This window comes from Scyliorhinus canicula, chromosome 10 (assembly GCF_902713615.1).
Source record: "Scyliorhinus canicula chromosome 10, sScyCan1.1, whole genome shotgun sequence".
NCBI lineage: Eukaryota > Metazoa > Chordata > Chondrichthyes > Carcharhiniformes > Scyliorhinidae > Scyliorhinus > Scyliorhinus canicula.
Genome location: NC_052155.1, coordinates 43341946 through 43364330, shown reverse-complemented (window position 1 = coordinate 43364330; position 22385 = coordinate 43341946). Strand labels below are relative to the sequence as shown.

Genomic DNA, 22385 nt, shown 5'->3' with positions numbered 1-22385 from the left:
TGCTGCCCTTGCCCTTCTGGATAGTAGTGACCATGAGTTTGGAAGGTGCTGGCTAAGGAGCCTGGGTGAGTTCCTGCAGTGCATCTTATTGCTGGTGCACACTGTTGCTACTGTGCATTGGTGGTGCAGGAGTGAATGTTTGTTGGAGGGGTGCCAATCGAAAGGGCTGCTTGGTCTGGGATGGTGTGTAGCTTTTTAAGTGTTGTTGGAGCGGAACTCATTCAAGTAAGTGGAAAATATTCCATCAGACTTCTGATTTGTGTCTTGTAGATGGTGGACAGGGTTTGGGGAGTCAGGAGGTGAGTTACTCACCACAGGATTCCTAGCCTCTGACCTGCTGCTGTAACCACAGTATTTATATGGCGAGTCCAGTTCAGTTTCTGGTCAATAGTAATCCCCAGGATGTTGATAAGTGCAGGATTCAGTGATGGTAATGCCATTGAATGTCAAGGATTGTTTGATTCTCTCTTGCTGGAGATGGCCGTTGCCTGGTACTTGTGTGGCGCGAAGGTTACTTGACACTTGTCAGTCCAAGCCTGGATATTGACAGGTCTTGCTATATTTGCACGTGGAATGCTTCAGTGTCTGAGGAGTCGCGAATAGTGCTGAACATTATGCAATCATGTTACTGTATTCACCTTAGTCTGAACCTATGTTATACCTAGGCGGTTTCCCTCAATCCTTTGTGCACTTTATTTCTCCTTCCTGTGTAAGTGATTTTGTCCTGTACTATATTTTTCAGAAGCTTCCCTACCACTGAAATCAAACTGGTCTATAGTTACCGACATTATCCATGCACCCCTTTTTGAATAAGGGTATAACATTTGCAGTTTTCCAGTCTTCTGGCACGACCCTTGTGTTTAAGGAAGACTGGAAGGTTATCACCAGTGCCTCTGCAATTTCCACACTCACCTCCCTCAATATCATTGGATTAATCTCATCCAGTCATGGTACTTTATCAGTTTTAAATAGCGATAGACTTTCTAATGCCTCCTCCTTCTCAATTGCACTAAAGAACTGTTCCCAACAAACACTGATGGGTAGAATCAATTTGAGGCTTTGAACACAACCAGATGTTCAGCCACCTGTTGAAACTTTGAAACAGCCAAGGAAGACTGAGCTGAACTTCAATGAAAATGTATTACAACAGTGAAGATATTTCACAAAGTCTTATTGAGTTCCAAACTAGACTAGCCCTTGGCTATTGTACAGTTTAGAAAGCACTTAATCCACTGGGTAATGAACTCTAATGCATCTATTGACTTTTCAACTTTCACAATGCTGTTACTTCCCTTGCCAATTATCAGAAGTAACAACCTGGCAATCACAATAATTAATGGTTGCTTACCATTCCAAATCAAAGCTCTAGCATCACTCATTGTAGTATAAACAGATGTATCATTCATTATGATACGTGAAGGAGGTGTGTGTACTGACCTTTCATACAGTTTCCATCTTCTGCTTCACGATTCACATCGCCTATTGAAATCCGCTCTCCCAACAAAATTGCGAAAGGTCTGAAATGCTGACATCTGCAATAGTGCCTGAAATCCTGCACTGGAATTAGGGGCAGGAATCCTGGTTTTGGAGCTACCCGCCGAGCACTTTTCAGTCCTATGTCGGGATGAGAAAATCCAACCCCTTGTGTATGTATCAACCTCTTTGGCCTGCTTTTCAAAACTTTCCCTGTTCCCTACTTAAAATAATTGTGAAAGTAAACCTAAAGTAATGTTTTCTTAAACACCGAGCAGTAGGACAAGCAAACACAAGCTTAAACTTGTGCGGGGACCAAGTGAATACAAGGTAGTGTTACTGGAGTACGATCAGTGGTGATATGGTTGTCGAGGGCAATTGAAGGACCTCCCCAGGTGTAGGGTAATCTTAAACCACCTTTGACATTTATTGTTTTTTTTAAAGAAATTTGATGGTGATCCTGCTGAAGTGATTGAGAGAGGAAGTTTTAAGCAAATACTTTTCTCTACAGTCATAAAATTACTGGGAACTCTACATTTAGGCAAACAAAATGTGCATTATATTGCCAACAGTTATTCCGAAGTCTGCAGGAAATTGAGAACGTTTGCAAATTGTTATCCGGCAAGTCTTTTTACTCTATGGTTTTTATAGTTGATTGAGCAAATCATCACTTTATTGTGTCCAGCTTTCCATTTGTGTTCAGCTAGAGAAAACTAGTTAGCATTGTTTATTTACTCCTTTTTTCTGTTAAACAGCATCCATTTTATTCACAAACACTTCTAGATTGAAAACAGTACCTTTGCTACAATGTACTCCCCTGTTCCACCGCTTCCATTTTGAGTCAAAGGTTTAACTCTCCAAGTTTTTTATTGCCCCTCTATTTTATCAATAATTTATTCTTCCTGAGTTCTAATGTCCCATCCTATGCATTGATCGCCCTGCATCAACTCAGTGGACTGAAACCAAGACCTGGCTCAGCTTACTCCACTTTAACTCGCTTCTGTGTTCAAGCCAGGCAGAATGTAAAAGGGAAAGGGTAGCCTTGATTGTAAAGGATGACATGAGGACATTTGTAAGAAAGGATCATTGCTGAGAAGATCCTAAAATATGGGATGAGATTAGGAATAGCAAAGGTCAGGATTGGATTGGATTGGATTGGATTTGTTTATTGTCACGTGTACCGAGGTACAGTGAAAAGTATTTTTCTGCAAGCAGCTCAACAGATCATTCAGTACATGGGAAGAAAAGGGAATTGAACAGAATTCAAGAAAATACATGAGAATACATAATAAGGCAACACAAGATATACAATGTAACTACATAAGCATTGACATCGGATGAAGCAGTCAGGGTGTAGTGTTAATGAGGACAGTCCATAAAAGGGTCATTTAGGAGTCTGGTGACAGTGGGGAAGAAGCTGTTTTTGAGTCTGTTCGTCCGTGTTCTCAGACTTCTGAATCTCCTGCCCGATGGAAGAAGTTGGAAAAGTGAGTAAGCCGGGTGGGAGGGATCCTTGATTATGCTGCCTGCTTTCCCCCGGCAGCGGGAGGTGTAGATGGAATCAATGGATGGGAGGCAGGTTCGTGTGATGGACTGGGCGGTATTCACGACTCTCTGAAGTTCCTTGCGGTCCTGGGCCGAGCAGTTGCCATACCAGGCTGTGATGCAGCCCGAGAGGATGCTCTCTATAGTGCATCTGTAAAAGTTGGTAAGGGTTAATGTGGACATGCCAAATTTCCTTAGTTTCCTGAGGAAGTAAAGGCGCTGTTGTGCTTTCTTGGTGATAGCGTCGACATGAGTGGACCAGGATAGATTTTTGGTGATGTGCACCCCTAGGAATTTGAAACTGCTCACTATCTCTACCTCGGCTCCGTTGATGCTGACAGGGGTGTATACAGTACTATGCTTCCTGAAGTCAATGACCAGCTCTTTAGTTTTGCTGGCATTAAGGGAGAGATTGTTGTCGTTGCACCACTCCACTAAGTTCTCTGTCTCCCTCCTGTATTCAGACTCGTCGTTGTTCGAGATCCGGCCCACTATGGTCGTATCGTCAGCAAACTTGTAGATGGAGTTGGAACCAAGTTTTGCCATGCAGTCGTGTGTGTACAGGGAGTAGAGTAGGGGGCTAAGTACGCAGCCTTGCGGGGCACCGGTGTTGAGGACTATTGTGGAGGAGGTGTTGGTGTTCATTCTTACTGACTGTGGTCTGTTGGTCAGAAAGTCAAGGATCCAGTTGCAGAGTGGAGAGCCAAGTCCTAGGTTTTGGAGCTTTGATATGAGCTTGGCTGGGATTATGGTGTTGAAGGCGGAGCTGTAGTCAATAAATAAGAGTCTGATGTAGGAAATGCCAATGGGATAGTAATAAACCCCCAAATAGCAGGTTAAAGGCAAAGCATTAAATAAGAAATTATTGAAACTGGTACCAAAAGCATTGTAATAATTGTGGGGGATTTTAATCTTTATAGACACTGGACATGTTAACTTGGTAAAGGTGAACCAGAAGAAGAGTTTGAAGAGTGCTTTTGAGACAGTTTCCTGGAGAAATGCCTTGTGCAAACAACTAGGCATGAAGTTATTAAATATCCATATTGTACAATGCAGCAGGAGTTATTAGTAATGTCATAGTAACAAATCTGGCTGGGGAATAGTGATCATGATCCAATTGAATATTATGTTTATTCCAATCACAAATAAGAATCCTAAACTTCTGTAAATGAAGAGTTGATTGAGGAAATGGACTAAAATGTATATTGGTAAATAAACAGTGGGAAGCATTTAAATAAATAATTCAAAATGTTCAACAAAAATTCAGCAAGAAAGATCTATCTGTGGCTTATTAAGGAGGTTATGAATATTAAATGAGGCTTTGAATGTTGCGAAGAATAGTATTAAGCCTGCAAATTGGGAGTGTTTTAGAAAACAGCAAAGGGCCACCAAAAGGTTGTGCAAAAGGGGAGAAAAATAGAATGTGAGCTTTTTTTTAAATTCAGAGTACCCAATTCTTTTTTTTTTCATTGTGGCAGGATGGCAAAGTGGTTAGCACTGTTGCCTCACCGCGTCAGGGTCCCAGGTTCAATTCTGAACCTCGGGTGATTGTCTGTGTGGAGTTTGCACTTTCTCCCTGTGTCTGCGTGGGTTTCCTCCAGGTGCTCCGGTTTCCTTCCGCAATCCAAAAATGTGCAGGTTAGGTGAATTGACCATGCTAAATTTGCCCAAAACATTAGGTGGTGTTACGGGGATAGGAGCCGGGGATTGGGCCATGGTAGCGTGCTCTGTTGGAGCAAGATCTGGTGCAGACATGATGGGCGGAATGGCCTCCTTCTGCTCTGCAGGGATTCTATGAAAAATTAAGGGGCAATTAATGATTATTATTATAGAACATAGAACAGTACAGCACAGAACAGGCCCTTCGGCCCTCGATGTTGTGCCGAGTAATGATCACCCTACTCAAACCCACGTATCCAACCTATACCCATAACCCAACAACCCTCCCCCCTTAACCTTACTTTTAAGGACACTACGGGCAATTTAGCATGGCCAATCCACCTAACCCGCACATCTTTGGACTGTGGGAGGAATCCGGAGCGCCCGGAAGAACCCCACGCACACATGGGGAGGACGTGCAGACTCCGCACAGACAGTGACCCAGCCGGGAACCGAACCTGGGACCCTGGAGCTGTGAAGCATTTATGCTAACCACCATGCTACCGTGCTGCCCTCGTTATTATAATGATATTATAATAATAATCATCTTTATTAGTGTCACAAGTAGGCTTACATTAACACTGCAATGAAGTTACTGTGAAAATCCCCTAGTCGCCACACTCGGTGCCTGTTCGGGTACACTGAGGGAGAATTCAGAATGTCGAATTAGCATAACAAGCATGCCTTTCGAGACTTGTGGGAGGAAATTGGAACGCCCGAAGGAAATCCACGCAGACACAGGGAGATTGTGCAGACTCCGCATAACCCAAGCCACAAATCGAACCCGGGTCCCTGGCGCTGTGAAGAAATAGTGCTAATCGTGGTCAATCCACATGTCCTGCACATCTTTGGGTGAGACACATGCAGACACGGAGAGAATGTGCAAACTTCTCACGGGCAGTGACCCGGGCTGGGATCGAACCCGGGTCGTCTGCACTGTGAGGCAGCAGTGCTAACGACTGAGCCATTGTGCCGCCCTGAGTGAGAGTAAATTAAGGGAGATGGTGCACAGTAATGGACAAGTAATTCAGAATTCCAGGCCAGTCCTCTGGGTAGATGGGTTCAAATCACAATACGGCAGCTGATGGAATTTATCTGAAATTGTAAGTTAGCCCATCGGTGACCACGACAGTTATCATCGATTGTGGCAAAACCCACCTGGTTCACGAATGTACTTTAGGGAAGAAAATCTGCCATCCATGTCTGTTTTGGCCTTTATGTGACTCCAGATTCACAGCAATGCAGTTGACTGTTAACTGTCCTCTGAAATGGCCGAGCAAGCCATTCAGTTCCTGGGCAGTTAGAAATGGGCAACAAATTAAAAGGAGACAAGCTAAAGTAAAACAAAGTCCCTTAAAAGCAGAGGCAGGAGAGGTTATCTTGGAAATAAAGAAATAGCAAAGACAGTGAACAAATATTTTGTTTTTCTTCGCAGTACATTTTATACCCGAAACCGAGGGTAACCTGGGGCTGATAATAATGAGGAAATTAAGCTACTGAATAGCAGCAGAGAATAGTACTGGAGAAACTTAAGGGGCTTAAATTTGACAAATCCTCAGAATGCGATGGCTTGTGTCCTAATTGTCTAAATTGATCTTTGAAGCCTCAAAGAATTATCCCAAAAATGGAGTCCACTTGTGTGTCAAATACAAAAGTGAACTACTGGTGTAAGTGTGTGAGTGATTGACGTTTGGAAAAATCATTGTATCTGATACAGAGAGTGGATGGGTCTTAAACTCATGAGCATCTTCACAACACAGCCCATATAGTCTGCTAGAATCAGTTCCCTTGCGGCTAGTTATAAGCTACGGGTAAGTAAACACATTTGCAGATGAAAATTTCAGGCTGACTACCAATCCACGTATAATATTTTATGACCAAAAAGGGGGGATATGCCAAGTGTATGCAAAGCAATTAAAAGACTTACACAGAGTGGCAAAACCATTCAGCTGCTTGGAACCAGCCCATGCTGAGTTCGAAAGGAGAGTGAGAAGAAACAAATAATAACATCACAGGAAAACTGGAAGTTGATTGGTTAGTAAGAACCTGTTGTTGGGGACTGTCTTTAACAATAATAATAATAACAATAATAACCTTTAGTTGTCACAAGTATGAAGTTACTGTGAAAATTGCTGTAAATTAGAAAGGCACATTATTTTTAAAGAAGTAGCTAAACTTGGATTTTAGTGATAAGCACCAGGAATAAGCAAAAAATCAGGGCGAGTATGATAAAGCAATACAAAGTAAAATTAGGTTAACTTAGGGGAAGCAAAGACATGGCAGGGCAGCTCAGTCCAGTGGAATGCATGTCCCATAATATGTGGCAAGTCCTGGACACTAGCAGTACCCTCGATGGCCAGATGTGCACTGTCAGGTGCAGAAACTTGAGCTCCAGGTTTCCAAGCTCGAGTGGCAGCTGGGGTCACTACGGTTTATTCGCGAGGCTGCTAGCTAAGTGGATAGCACAGAGAGGTGGTCATATCGCAGCTTGGGGGCCTCAAGGCAGAAAGGAAATGGGTGACAGCAGACAGTCCAAGAGAACGAAGCAGGTAATGCAGGGGCCCCCTTGCATCCCGTTCAGAAATCAGTTATCTGTTTTGGAAGCTAGTGCGGGCCCTGGCTCCTCAAAGGAGTGGAGTCAGAGCCAGGTTTGTGGCAACACAAAGTGGCTTGGCTGGGGCTGGAAAAAGAAAGGAAGAATGATAGTGATGGGGATTGGTTAGTTAGGGGAAAAGACAGGCATTTTTGTGGCCATAGACATAACCTGAAGATGGTATGTGTCCTTCCTGGTACCCAGGCCACAGAGCAGCTGTGGGACATTCTTCTGGGGTGGGGTAAACAGCCAGAGGCCGTGCTCCATATTGGTATTATTGACTTGGGTAGGAAGGGGAATGTGGTTCTGCAATCAGAACTTGGGTTAGCTTGGTAAAAAAAATTAACGAGCAGGAGCTCAAATGTCCTAATCTCCGTATTATTCCCAGTGCCATGATCAAGTGAATACAGACACAGAAGGATAAAACGGATGAATGTGTGGCTGGAAAGATGGTGCAGGAGGGGGGGGCTTTAGTTTCCTGGGACATGGAAATACCTCTGGGTACGATGGCACTTAGTAGGTAGATAAAAGGGGAACTAGTAAATCTAGTATACGTGAATATCCAATAAGGTATCGTCCAAAGGTTTGATATATGCTAAGGGCTGATGGGGTTGGGGCTAATATATTAGCATGGACATATGTTCGGGAACAGGAAGCAAAGTGTAGGGATAAACGGAGCTTTTTCCAATTTTCAGGCATTAGCAGATGGAATGCGGTAAGAATCTGTGCGAGAGCCTCAGCTTGTAATCTACATTCTTGATTTAGACAAAGGGACAGGGAGCAATGTATCCAAGTTTGCGAGTGAGAATGCCGCTGCTTCTTTTGCCAATTACCTTAAATACTGCGTCCTCTTGTTCTCCATCCTTTCACCATCTACTCTGTCCAGACCCCTCATAATTTTGAACACTTCCATCAAATCTTCTTCCAACCTTCTCTTTGAGGAAAACAATCCCAACTTCTCCAATCAGTCTACATAACTGAAATTCCTCACCCCCACGGAACCATTCTCATGATTTTGTTTCTGCACTTTTTCTATTGCTTTCACATGTGTCCTATAGTGTGGCGCCCAGAGCTGAACGCAATAATCCAGTTGAGGCAAAACCCAATATTCCATACAAGTTTAACTTAACTTCCATACTTTTAACAGAGAACTCCTCCTCCATCCTAACTTTGAATATTTCATCTTTAATGAGGATCTTTTTCAACTTCCCAAACTTCCTTTTTAAGTGGCACCTTTCCTCCTTACCACAGACGTCACCTTGCTTTTTAAAGTTTGCTCTTGCACTGTGTGTTAAGTTAGCTAGCTCTAGGTAATAGTACAGATAATATAACTGTTGAAAGGAATATGTGCTGTTTCTGCACCATCAGTGCTCAAAAATAAGCTATTCACAGATGACAAAATCCGAATATGTAATAAACAGATGGATAAACTTGTTCTGTAGATTAGTAGAGGCAAGGACAGAAGCCATTGCCCATTATTGTGTGTTTTCTCTCTGTTTATGGGGAATCCGTATTTCCCTCTATAATAAAGCTTGAAAATTCAGTTGTATGCATTTTAGGACCTCTTGTTATGTTCGGCTACATTAGTTTCCATGTCTGATTCCCTTGTATAAATGCTATATAATATCAAGGGGACGCTTCAGAACCTTTTGTTAATGGATGTAGTGTCTTCATATTTGATACCTTGAAGCACCAGGGTATAACATTGGTTAATTGAAATAACAGTGCAAGTTTCTCTTGTTTCAGCTTCATACTAAGAAAAGTGTGCATGCGTCAAACTATTAAATTGGCTGTAAAAATGCTGATTTTAGAGAATTTTTGTTCTGTTAAATCTCAATTTTCTAATATTATCTATAGATTAGAGCTGGGGTGTTTTGATCGTTTTGTGTTTATTAATGATTTAATTGCCTTTTGGAGCTTCAGAGACAGGATAGACTATTAAAATTGAATATCAACCACCACTTCTAATTGAATATTAATCACCACTTCTGAGTTTAAAAACGAATGTTGTGTAATTAATTTCATTCAAGAGCACTTTATTGCCTCAAATGGGAACTGGTTTACTGGGGCTTTGACCCTCCTGACTCGAGCATCCAGGTGAGAGCAAGGAGAAATAAGGGGATGAGTGTGACCATAACATGATAGAAATGTTCAGCAAGATGGAGAGTGATGTAGTTGATTCTGAGACTAGGGTCCTGAATCTTAATAAAGGGAACTACGACAATATGAGATATGAGTTGGCTATGATAGATTGGAAAACATTACTGAAAGAGTTGTCGGTGAGCAGGCAATGGCAGACATTCAAAGAGCGCATGGGTGAACAGCAACAAATGCTTATTCCTGTCCGGCACAAAAGTAAAAGTTGGCTCACCAAGGAAACAAACCATGGCTCACCAGGGAAATTAGAAATAGTATCAGATACAAGGAAGAAGCATGCAAATTGGCCAAGATAAATCCTGAGGATTGGGAGCATATTAGATTTCACCAAAGCAGCACCAAGGGATTAAGTAAGAAGGGGAAAATAGAGTACGAGAGTAAGCTCGCGGGGAACATATAAACAGACTGTAAAGGTTTCTATAGATATGTGAAGAGAAAAGGATTAGTGAAGGCAAATGTAGGTTACAGTCAGATATGGCTATTTATAATGGGGAACAAAGAAATGGTTGATCAACTAAATACATGCTTTGGTTCTGTCTTCACAACAAAGATCGCAAATAAGAGAGGTCAGTATTATTGGCGAAATGTTGTTGGGGAAATTGATCCTAATCACGCTTTCTAGGGGTCTTTGTTCCCTTTTGGGAGAATTATGCCCAATATATAAAAAATTGCAAATGAGGCACAGTTGGGTGGGAGGGTGAGCTGTGATGAGGATGCAGAGATCCTTCAGTGTGATTTGGACAAGTTGAGCGAGAGGGCAAATGAATGGCCGATGCAGTATAATTTGGATAACTGTGACGTTATCCACATTGGTAGCAGAAATGGGAAGGCAGACTATTATCTGAATGGCCATAAATTAGGAGAGGGGAATATGCAACGAGACCTGGGTGCCCTCGTACACCAGTCACTGAAGGTAAGCATGCAGGTGCAGCGGGCAGTAAAGAAGGCAAATTATATGCTGGCCTTCATAGCAAGAGGACTCGAGTAGAGGAGCATGGCTGTCTTGCTGCAATCTTTCAGGGCCCTGGTAAGGCCACACCTGGAATATTGTGTGCAGTTTTGGTCTCCATATCTGAGGAAGGATTTCCTTGCTCTGGAGAGAGTGCAGAGATGGTTTACTCGACTGATTCCTGGGATGGCAGGACAAACGTATGAGGAGAGATTGAGTCGATTAGCATTGTATTTGCTGGGATTGTATCAAAAGAATGAAGGTAGATCTCAGAGAAACCAATATAATTCTAACAGAACTAGACCGAGTAGATGCAAGAAGGATGTTCCTGATGGTGGGGGTGTCCAGAACCAGGGTTAACAATCTGAGGATACGGGGTAGACTGTTTAGGACAGAGGTGAGGAGAAACATCTTCATCCAGAGAGTGGTCAGCCTCTGGAATTTGCTACCACAAAAAGTAATTGAGGTCAACACATTGTATGTTTTCACAAAGCAGTTAGATATACCCCATGAAGTTTCATGGCTTCAGGTTAAACATGGGCAAGGAAACCTCCTGCTGATTGCCATGTACTGGCCACCATCAGCTGATGAATCAGTACTCCTCCATGTTGAACACCACTTGAAGGAAGCACTGAGGTTGACAACGGTGCAGAATATTCTCTGGATGGAGGACTTCAATATCCATCACCACGAGTGGCTCGGTAGTACCACCACAGACTGAGCTGGCCGGGTCCTAAAGGACATAGCTGCTAGACTGGGACTGCAGCAGGTGGTGAGGGAACCAACAAGAAGGAAAAACATACTTGACCTCATCCTCACCAACCTGCCTGCTGCAGATGTATCTGTCCATGACAGTATTGGTAGAAGTGATTACTGCACAGTCCTTGTGGGAGAAAATCCCATCTTCACATCGAGGAAGCCAGCCATCATGTTGTGTGGGCCTACCACCATGCTAAATAGGATAGACTTCAAACAGATCTAGCAACTCAAGACTGGGAATCCTAGAGGCACTGTCGGCCATCAGCGGCAGCAGAATTGTATTCAACCACAATCTGCAACCTCATGGCCCGGCGTATCCTCCACTCTACCATTACCACCAAGACGGGATCAATCTTGGTTCAATGGAGAGTGCAGGAGAGCATGCTCAGGCATACCGAAAAATGAGGTGTCAACCTGGTGAAGTTATAACACAGGATTCCTTGTGTGCCAATACAGCATAAGCAACAAGTAATAGACAGAGTTAAGCGATTCCACAACGAACAGCATCAGATCTAAACTCTAGTCCTACCTCATCCAGCTGTGAATGGTGGTGGACAATTAAAACAACTAACTGAAGAAAGAGGCTCCACAAATATCCCCATCCTCAATGATTTAGGAGCCCAGTACATCTGTGCAAAATTCAAGGCTGAGGCATTCACAACAATCTTCAGCCAGAAGTCGCCAATGGATAATTCATCTTGGTCTCCTCCAGTAGTCCCCAACATCACATATGTCAGTCTTCAGCCAATACAATTCACTCCACGTCATATCAAGAAATGGCTGAAGGCACTAGATACTGCAAAGGCAATGGGCCCTTCCAGTTTCCCGCCAATAGTCTGAAAACTTGTGCTCCAGAACTTGTTGCACACCTAGCCAAGCTGAACCAGTGCAGCTACAACACTGGCATCTACCCAGCAACTTGGAAAGTTGCCCAGGTGTGTCCTGTACACAAGAAACAGGACAAATCCAACCCAGCCAATTACCGCCCTATCAATCTACTCTCCATCATCAGCAAAGTGACGGAGGAGTCATCAACAGTGCTAGCAAGTGGCATTTAATTAGCTCACGGATGCTCAGTTTTGGTTCTGCCAGGGTCACACAGCTCCTGACCTCATTACAGCCTTGCTTCAGACATGGACAAAAGAGCTGAATGCCAGAGGTGAGGTGAGAGTGACTGCCCTTGACATCAAGACAGCATTTGACCGAGCATGGCATCCACGAGCCCTAGCTAAACTGGAGTCCATGGGAATCGGGGAAAAGTCTCCGCTGGTTGGAGTCAAACCTGGCACAAAGGAACATAGTTATGGTGGTTGGAGGCCAATCATCTCAACTCCAGGACATCACTGCAGGAATTCCTCAGGGCAGTATCCTAGGCCCAACCATCTCCGGCTGCTTCATCAAATGACCTTCCTTCCATCATGAGGTCAGAAATGGGGATATTTGCGGATGACTGTTCAATTTTCAGCACATTCGTGACTCCTTCATTAATGAAGCAGTCCATATCCAAATGAAGTAAGACGTGGGCAATATCCAGGCTTGGGCTGACCAAGTGGCAAGGTATATTCACGCCAGGTAATGACCATCTCCTAAAAGAGAGGATCTAACCACCGCCCCATGACATTCAGTGGTATTACCATCGTGGAATACCCCATAATCAACATCCTGGGGTTACCGTTGATCAGAAACTGAACTGAATTAGCCACATTAATAATGTGGCTCCTGGGCAGGTCAAAGACTATGAATCCTACAGCAAGTAACTCACCTCCTGACACCCCCCAAGCCTGTCCACCAGCTACAAGACGCAAGGCAACAGTGTAATGGAATAATCTCCCCTTGCCTGGATGAGTGCGGCTCCAACAATACTCCAGAAGCTCAACATCATCCAGGGCAAAGCAGCCCGCTTGAGTGCCCCTCCTTCCACAAACATTCAAACCCACCAACAAACAGTAGCAGCTATGTGTACTATCTCTAAGATACACTGCAGTAACTAAAAGAATAAGAGCAGCGGATGCCTGGGAATCCAACCACCTGGAGTTTCCCCTCCAAGTCACTCACCACCCTGACTTGGAAATATATCGCCGCTGCTTCACTGTCACTGGGGCAAAATTATGGGGCGAAATTCTCCGCTCCCGAGATAAATCGGGAAGGCCGTCCTGAACTCGGCCGAGTTTCACGACGGCCTCGGAGGCCGCTCCTTGCACCTAATTCACCCGGGGGGCTAGGAGCGGCGTCCGTAAATCTCGGCTGCCGGGCCTTGATGCTTGCGTCAAGGCGGTGCGCCGAGAATGACGCGACGGCGGCGCCTATGTGACGTCAGCCGCGCATGCGCAGGTTGGTCGGCTCCAACCCGCGCATGCGGGGCTGATATCACGACTGCTGACGGCTCCAACCCACGCATGCGCGGTTGCCGTCTTCCCCTCCGCTGCCCCGCAAAATGTGGCGGCTTGATCTTGCGGGGCGGCGGAGTGGAAAGAGTGTGTCGCTTTGAGGTGCCGGCCCGACGATCGGTGGGCACCGATCGCGGGCCAGTCCCCTCCCGAGCACAGCTGAGGTGCTCACTCCCCTCTCCGCCCCCCACAAGCTTCAAACCAGCGTTTTGTGCCCAAGTTCACGACGGCAGCGACCAGGTGTGGTTGCCGCCGTCATGAACCGGTCGGGAACGGCAGGCCGCTCGGCCCATCCGGGCCGGAGAATCACCGGTCGCCGCGAAAAGCGGCGATTCTCCGGGGGGGGGGGAAATCGCTGGGGGCATGTCGTGAGTCGCCCGGCCCTCCCGCGATTCTCCCACCCGGAGTGGGGAGCAGAAAATTCCGCCCATGGAACTCCCTCCCTAACAACAGCCTACCTTCTGAAGGGCAAATAGGAATTTTCAATGAATGCTGGCCTAACCAGCGACATTCACAACCCGTAAAAACTACCGTAATTTCCGGACTATAAAGCGCACCTGATTATAAGCCGCACCCACTGATTTTTTAAAAAATTGTTATTTTGAACATAAATAAGCCGCACACGTATATAAGCCGCAGGTGCTTACCGGTACATTGAAACAAATGAGCTTTACACAGGCTTTAACGAAATACGGCTTGTAACAAAAATAAAACATTAGCGGTAAAGAATAGCCTCCCAAGAAAGTCATTGGTCACTGTGGAGCGAAATCAATCCGATTAAGCTCTTAAGATTAACATAGAATCATCAGTTTGAAACATTAAAAATATATAATAAAAATGAATAAATAAATCATGTGTAAAAAGAAGTCTTTTATTACTGATCGTAATCAAGATATCACCAACCCAGGTGATCACAGTCACTATCCTCCTCTTGTGCACTGAAACCACTGAAGTCATCTCCTTCGGTGTCAGAGTTGAATAGCCTCAGAATTGCTTCATCCGATGTTGAATTGTTTTCATTGTCGCTCTCGTCACTTTCATCCGGAGACAAATTTCCCGCTGAGCTCATGCTGCCCTCTTCAACACGTAGCAATCCAGAACACAGGTGAAGTGCGTTTTTTCATGCCCAGTTGTTTTCAGCACGACGGATGATTCACCTTTCCTGTTGACTGTCCGAGTGAGAGGCAGGTCAAACGTCAGAGGAACCTCATCCATATTTATGATATTGTGCAGGCCAATGGAATGCTCCGCTATCTTTGCATCAGTGAATTTGCGGAAGTTTGAAATTTTTTCCTCGTAGTCGGGAGGGAGCTGCTGACACAAACTCGTCCGTACCCTGATGGACAGGCCTTTATGTCTCATAAATCTGAGACACCACGATGGTCCACCTCTAAAATTCTCAAACTTCATTGCGGTGGCGATTGTTTTGGCTTTCAGTCGGATCTGTACAGTTGAAACACCTCGGCCGTCTGCTCTCTGCATGTTGACCCAGTCTTCAAGCTCATTTTCTAGTTTGAGCCATCTGCTTTTCTTCCCTCTGAAAGCTTTAGTTGTCTTTTTGCACTGAGTCAATTCCTCACGCTGCTGTTTCCAACGTCTTATCATCGACTCATTAAGACCAAGCTCTAGTGCAGCAGCTCTATTTCCTTTTCCAACAGCCAGATCGATCGCCTTCAACTTGAAAGCTGCAACATATGCATTTCTCCGTGTCTTTGCCATGATGAGGGTGACAAAATGACTACCGTAATCAGAATGATGGGATGTTTGAGCGCGCTCGATTTAATCTAAACAGTAAACTAAAAAGTTACATTGTTTTACCATAACCCGTTAAGCAATTTCATTGGTTTAGTGAAAGCGGGAAAAATCCATAAATAAGCCGCGTCGTTGTATAAGCCGCGTCGTTGTATAAGCCGCGAGGGAAAAAAGTAGCGGCTTATAGTCTGGAAATTACGGTAATTTTAAAAAACTTGCGGCGAAGGGGGTTGAAGGATATGGGGAAAAGGTGGGCTCATGCTATTGAGTTAGATGATCAGCCATGATCATAATAAATGGCTGCGCAGGCTCAAAGCAACAAATGGCCTCTTGCTGCTCCTATTATATGTGCATCGTGAAACAGAAACTCCAAAATAGGGAAGGCATGTTTGCATATTTGTACCTTAGATGCATGTGAGCAAGAGTAATGTGCGGCCAGAGGGAGGGGACAAGGCCAGCAGCTGAGATAATGCACTGTGCGCCAGAGCCGCCACTACCACCAAGCTTGTGGAGTACCGGGCCGCGAGAACGACAGATGAGCTGTTACGAATGCCCCCAAACTTGTGCCCTTATACGATGCCGCCTCTACTTGCTCCCACACACCCCCCACCCCTTCCCCCCACTACCCACTTCCTGATCATGGCTATATTTGCCGCCCAGTAGTAGTTACTAAAGTTCGGCAGTGCCAGCCCACCTACCCCTCGACTCTGCTCCACCAGCATTTTCTTTACTCGTGGGTTTTACCAGCCCACACAAAACTAGAGATCACCTTATTCACCCGTTTAAAAAAGGCCTTTGGTATAAAAATAGGGAGGCACTGGAAAACAAATAAAAATCTCGGGAGGACCGTCAATTTCACAGTCTGTAACCTCCCCGCCAGTGACAGTGGGAGCATGTCTCACCTCCGGAAGTCCTACTTCATTTGTTCAACTAGCCGGGTCGAATTTAACTTATGTAGCTGCTCCCATCCCCGTACCACCTGAATTCCCAAATAACGGAAACTCCCTCCCACCACTCTGAACGGCAGCTCCTCCATTCTCCTATCCTGTCCCCTCGTCTGGATCACAAACACCTCAATTTTACCCATATTCAATTTGTACCCAGAAACCCGGCCAACTTGGCCTATTCCTGGTCTCATTTCTTATGTTCTTAAATTGAAATTAAAATTTTTCTCCATTTTTTTTGGTTGGTTGCATGAGAAGCCTTTCCTAAAGGGTTAATTAAACAGTTTCTGGAATTCCTATCACGGGAACATCCTAAAGACTTGTTGTAAATGCTTGTGTTGTCAAATAAATAAATTTGTACTTGGGAAGTTTAAAGACTGAAAATTAACTAGCAACTCAACTAGTGCAGACTGGCCTGGATTTTCGTTCCCAAGGCTGGAGCACGGAGTTGGGGAAATTTTCCTACCCAGAGAATTGCCTTGAACAGCCGGATTTTTATTATGGGAAAACCATAGAGCAGTACAGATGCGCCATTTAGCCTTGCATGGCTAATGTAACTCAATAAATGGAGGGATTGCAAGGAGTTCTTACTGTTAGGTGGGAATGGATGGAAGTGTTGCTCGGAAGAGACATCAATCAAGAGCCAGGCGTGTACCAACTGTAATATTGTCCATCTGGTTGGTGACACTGGAATAGACAGCCCATCATTGGCCTTCCAGAAGAAAATATACTCATTACTGCTGTCTCCTTGCATTGTAATGAAGGATCACACTACAGTACGGATGGATATCCTATGGAATTTTATAAGAAGTTTTCTGGAATTCTGGAATTTGCATCTGCAAATTTACACTTTTTTCCCTCATCTAAATCAGCAGTATACATTATGAATTGCTGGGGTCCCAGCATTGATCCCTGCAGTCACTGCCTGCCAATTTGAAACAGACCCGTTAATTCCTACTCTTTTTTTTTTCCTGTCTGCCAACCTGTTTTCTGCCCATCCCAATGTACTAACTCTAATCCCATGTGCTTTAATTTTACATGCTGAACGCTTTGAGGGACTTTGTCAAAAGCCTTCTCAAAAGTCCAGATAAACCACATCCTCTGGCCCCCTCATTAACTTTACTAGTTACATCCTCGAAGAATTCAGTAGATTTGTCAAGCACGATTTCCCCTTCATAAATTCATGCTGACTCTGTCTGATCCTGCGACTGTCTTCTAAGTATTCAGCTATAAAATCTTTGATAATAGATTCTATAATTTTACCGTCTTCAGGCTTGCTGATCTAAAATTCCCTGCTTTCTCTCTATCTCCTTTTTTAAATCGTGGAGTTACATTAGTTACCCTCCAATTTGTAGGAACTGTTCCAGAGTCTATAGAATCCTGGAAGATGACCACCAATACAGCCGCTATTTCTAGAGCCACTTCCTTTGGTACACTGAGATATAGATTATCAGGCTCTTGGGATTTATTAGCCTTCAATCCCATCAATTTTTTCAACACCATTTTTCTACTAATATTGATCTCCTTCAGTTCCTCCCTCTCACTAACCCCTGCATTCCCCAACATTTCTGGGTATATTATTTGTGTCCTTATTTGTGAAGACTGAACCAAAGTATGTATTTAGTGGCTTAATAATTTTCAACATTGAAATGTTTTTACACTCCAGCCCTATGCCTGACATGGAATGTATATTGTAAACACCAAGAGTATTATAATTGAGACATCTAAGAGTGGAGATGAGTTGAATTTTATTGCACTTTCTGTAATCTTTAAGTCAGTGTTTTGTTGTGTACTTTACAAATTTTAGGAATAAAGTATAACTTTGGGGGGAAATTTATAGCTGATCTCAGCAGGGCTAGGAACGGGAAAATTTGGTGAAGACTCGTATTCGTATAGAATCCCTACAGTGTAGAAGCAGGCTATTTGACCCACCGACCCTTTGAAAGAGTACCCTACTCTGGCCCACTGCCCTGCCCCCACCTCCATAACCCCACTTAACCTGCACATCCTTTGGACTGTGGGATGAAAACGGAGCATCCGGAGGAAACTCATGCAGAGTTTCCTCCGTGCAAACTCCACATAGTCCGTCACCCAAGACCGGAATCAAACCCGGGTCCTTGGTGCTGTGAGGCAGCAGTGCTAACCACCATGCCACCCATGGTGTATGTATGTATGTATGCCTGTACACAGAATCATACTTGCACTCTCACAACTTGTTTTACATGACCTGCAAGTATTTGCTGCTCCGATTCAGAAATGCGAAGGGTCAGTTGATGAACTATCACAAAGCTACTGTCCTGGAACCATTTCCAGCAATACTTAACTCCCTCACTAGGAAATATTGAAGGAGGAAAAATATGAAGAGAACGTCTTCCCTTGATCAGATCTCTTCTACCTTGTGACAGTAAGTGATTATTATTATATTCAGGAAGTCACTGTGCTGCAGATTTCCCTGCAAGTTTTCTCACCCTCTTTTTCAAGATTACCTTTTCTAAACGGTATTGCAAGATTTTGCAGATGAGACGTGGTCTGTTTCATTCTTTGACATATCTTCTATGTATGAACAATTTCTGATTGACACTAAAAATTGTTCACTGCTGTGAATACAAACCGTTTAAACATTTTCTTAATCATGCAGTTACATCTTCGGCATTGTAATGGGTATTAAATTATTACTTGGCCTTTGTTAAGCTTATTTGTAATTTTGGACATCAGAGAAAAGTGCACTCATCCTACAGTTCTTGTTCATCTTGGACAAAAATTCTGATGGAGTGAAAAGAGGCAGCATTACGTGGCATAATTGACTGCTTATCTTTATTCCTGAAAATTCCAGTGAGTAATTACTCCCTTGTGTGCATTGCATTGAAGTGTAGGAACAGGGCTCAACAGTTTAGCTCTTTGGTCTTAAATTACAATTGACACAACATACACATTCTTTTGGGGGTGGGAATTCAAGAATTCTGCTACTCTTTATGTAAGAAAGTACTTCCTGATTTCCCTTTTTAATGGGGTAGCTCTTTTTGAGATCGAGAACATTTTTGATTGAACATTAATGGTTCCAGGATTAGGATTACTATGTTTGACCCTTTGTGCTTTGGAAGTTTTGGATAATTATTATATAGGTATCCCCTGTTTTTTCAGCAGTTCTAATATGATGTTTTCATTTTAGTACATTTGTAAATGCACTGAGCAGATTCAGTATTTTTCTTTTAGAACTGCTACTCCCTGCCTCCTATGCCCCTCCCCGACCCTCCCGTTCATCACTTCTCCCTGACCATCCCATTAGCTGCCTGTCCAGATGTGTCAGGAGGCAGAACGCAGCAAGGAAGAGGTAAGTTGAAAGAATGAGTAAGTTATGAAAAGTTGATGAGGAATTTTAGGCGAGTTTGGTTCAAGGCAGCCAATAGACTTTTAATGTAATAATTAACGGCTAGGATCATAACCCTCCCCTATTCCATAGTTTCTTACGGGAAAGCCGATTTTGTTTGATACATTTTTGTTTAATATGCCATCTTTAGGAAAACATTGCGAGTGCTAAATGTGGGATACATTTACTAGACTGTAACTTTTATAGAGACATGAATTGTGGACATGGAATCTTTTACTATTTACTCTCCATGAAATTGGTCCTCTACAGTTGGGTATCAAAGCAAGGCAGTAGATGATCTATACCAGATAATAAGAATGCAATGATCCCAGAACACTTTGAACGCAGCATTACTAATATGCACTTAAATCTGTAAAAGCTCAGTTCTATGTTCCACAGAACCAAATTGATTGAGTGTAGCACCAGACTACCTGCATTCCAGTAAACAGATTATGGCAAGGACATGAAATTGTTGGTTGGTGGATAATGCATCTATGCAGATGTTCAATAAAAAATTACAACTTTCAGATCCTAAGGGACAGCATTCATTTAAAGGAAACTGAGAAACAATTGAAAATGCAAGTTTGTACTTTAAAAAGAAAGTAGCACTTGAAATTGAACTAGTTGGCCAGTCCTGTGCAGATGAACGTTTGTGATTTATTCTGTTTTCATTGATCAGCAATTGGAAAGCCTGACTCCGAAAGTTCAATGTTATTTTCTGCTTGCATTGTAGATGCCAGTTTGCTCTTACTACCTCCGAGGGATCTGCAGCAACAACAACTGTCCCTACAGCCACGTGTATGTGTCTAGGAAGGCTGAAGTTTGCCGAGACTTCCTGAAGGGATACTGCCCACTGGGAGAAAAGGTACATTAAAGCGAATAGAAAGGAAAGTTTACTGACTGTACTGTTTCATTACTCGTAGCTTTGGTTTGTGCCTTTTAAGAGGAGGCCCCTTATCAAAATGTTCTGTAACAGTTCTCCATTCTATTTTGTGTGTATGGTAGGGAGGGATAAATTTAATGTTCATCAGACGAGGGCTGTTAATGCTTTTTAGGCATAGGTGCCTAACATCAAACACTCTCACTTCGCGTTCTTGGGTGCTTAGTAAAGCTTCCCAGCTTTGTGCATCAGATTGAATCTTATTTAGCGTAGAATGTTTCGAGCAAGCAGACTCAAAGGGAACACCGGTCAGTCAATGCTGGACTCAAATGTAGTTACTAAAGATGAAAGAGCAGAATGCCAACACACTGCACTGTTCATCTCTCCCTGTTACTTCAGTCATTTAACCTTCACTCCTATTGAAATGACAAGCATTGACTGGTAATTTAATACCCTGTGGAACGCATTGGCTTTTGTTCCATCCTCCATGGAATATAAGTGGTGATGATGAATAACCTTGATTATAATGCAGGATTAACATTATAGAACCTCTGAATCGTCTTATCCAAATGATAATGGCGATCCACAAGAGTGAAACTGTGGTTGATCTTGTTGATTATCAGGTGACCTTTTTTCTTTTGTGTTTATCTTCTCCCTTCGCCCGCAGTCAAAATACTACCCAGCTTTAAACTTGCCCTAATAAACGTGATTGTTTTCAGGCGACTGCTGTAAGGACAGTGCAGCTCAGTCATCTGTGATCAAACCACTCTTTTTAAATGTGCTACTATCACAACTTTGGAGCTTGGTTGGTGAAGTCACTAAATATCTGCTAAATAGAACAGGCTAGGAAGGCCTTGTATCTCTTTGCATCAATAATCATGTACGTACTTAAATGCTGATAAGATGTATGCAATCTTGCGTAATGCTGCAATATCTCAGTAAACAGAGACAATTTTTTTGGGATGAAATAGACCTTAACCTACCAGCATATCCTTGAACTAATCCGAGCATGTAACCTCTGTATTAATCTGCAAGATATTATACGGTTATAAACATTTTATGGTGTTTGTGATTATGGAACCTATCTATACAAATCAACTTAATTATTTTTTTCAGAATTTTACATTGGTCTACATGAATCATTGTATGTTTGTGAACAGACACGCACACACATTAATGCATTGAGCCTGTTGAGGGGCTGGTTTAGCTCACTTGGTTAAATCGCTGGCTTTTAAAGCAGACCAAGCAGGCCAGCAGCACGGTTCGATTCCCGTACCAGCCTCCCTGGACAGGCGCCGGAATGTGGCGACTAGGGGCTTTTCACAGTAACTTCATTGAAGCCTACTCGTGACAATAAGCGATTTTCATTTCATTTTTTTCATTGAGATAGGTACAGGTCATTAGACAGTAATTTTTTCGGGTTGCTCTATCTGAGGTCTTTCCATTTATTTTACTGGCATTGGGGAGAGTCATTCTTTGCACTGCCTGGAAAGATCTATCATTAACATCTTCTGTTAAGTTGCTACAAAGATATTGTTGGATATTATTAAGAACAAACTGAAGTCGTGAAGGACACAATACAAGTGCCGTTTTTGCCCCCCTCAAACCCCTTAACACTGAGATGGTTAGAGAGAGGGGAAATTGCTCATTTTAACCCTTGTGTATTGAAAAACATCTGTGGTGTTTACTTGATATACTGTATTGTGGAATACAAATGCTGACTGTCATTTTTATAGTTACACAGTGAAATAGAAGGTGGTGAAAAAATAATTTTGTAGACCCCCCCCCCCCCCCAATGCCCCAGAGGATTGAGGCTATATATATAAATATCCAGAAGCGCTGATCCTGTATATCTTTTCCCAAGGAGCCTAAATGCCACTCTGGGCTTTCAGCAGGTTAAGTAATCTCTAAATAACGCCA

The 22385-nt window shown here is 43.4% G+C and overlaps 1 protein-coding gene across 2 annotated transcripts in view; it reads left to right on the top strand.

Annotated features, from left to right (window-relative positions):
• Nucleotides 1-22385, top strand: part of zc3h3 (zinc finger CCCH-type containing 3) — a 315450-nt gene that overhangs the window by 214810 nt on the left and 78255 nt on the right. For both annotated transcript variants that reach the window (XM_038808835.1, XM_038808836.1), the window contains exon 9: nt 20319-20450. In XM_038808835.1, the coding sequence (XP_038664763.1) occupies nt 20319-20450 (132 nt within the window). The remainder of the gene's footprint in view (nt 1-20318; nt 20451-22385) is intronic.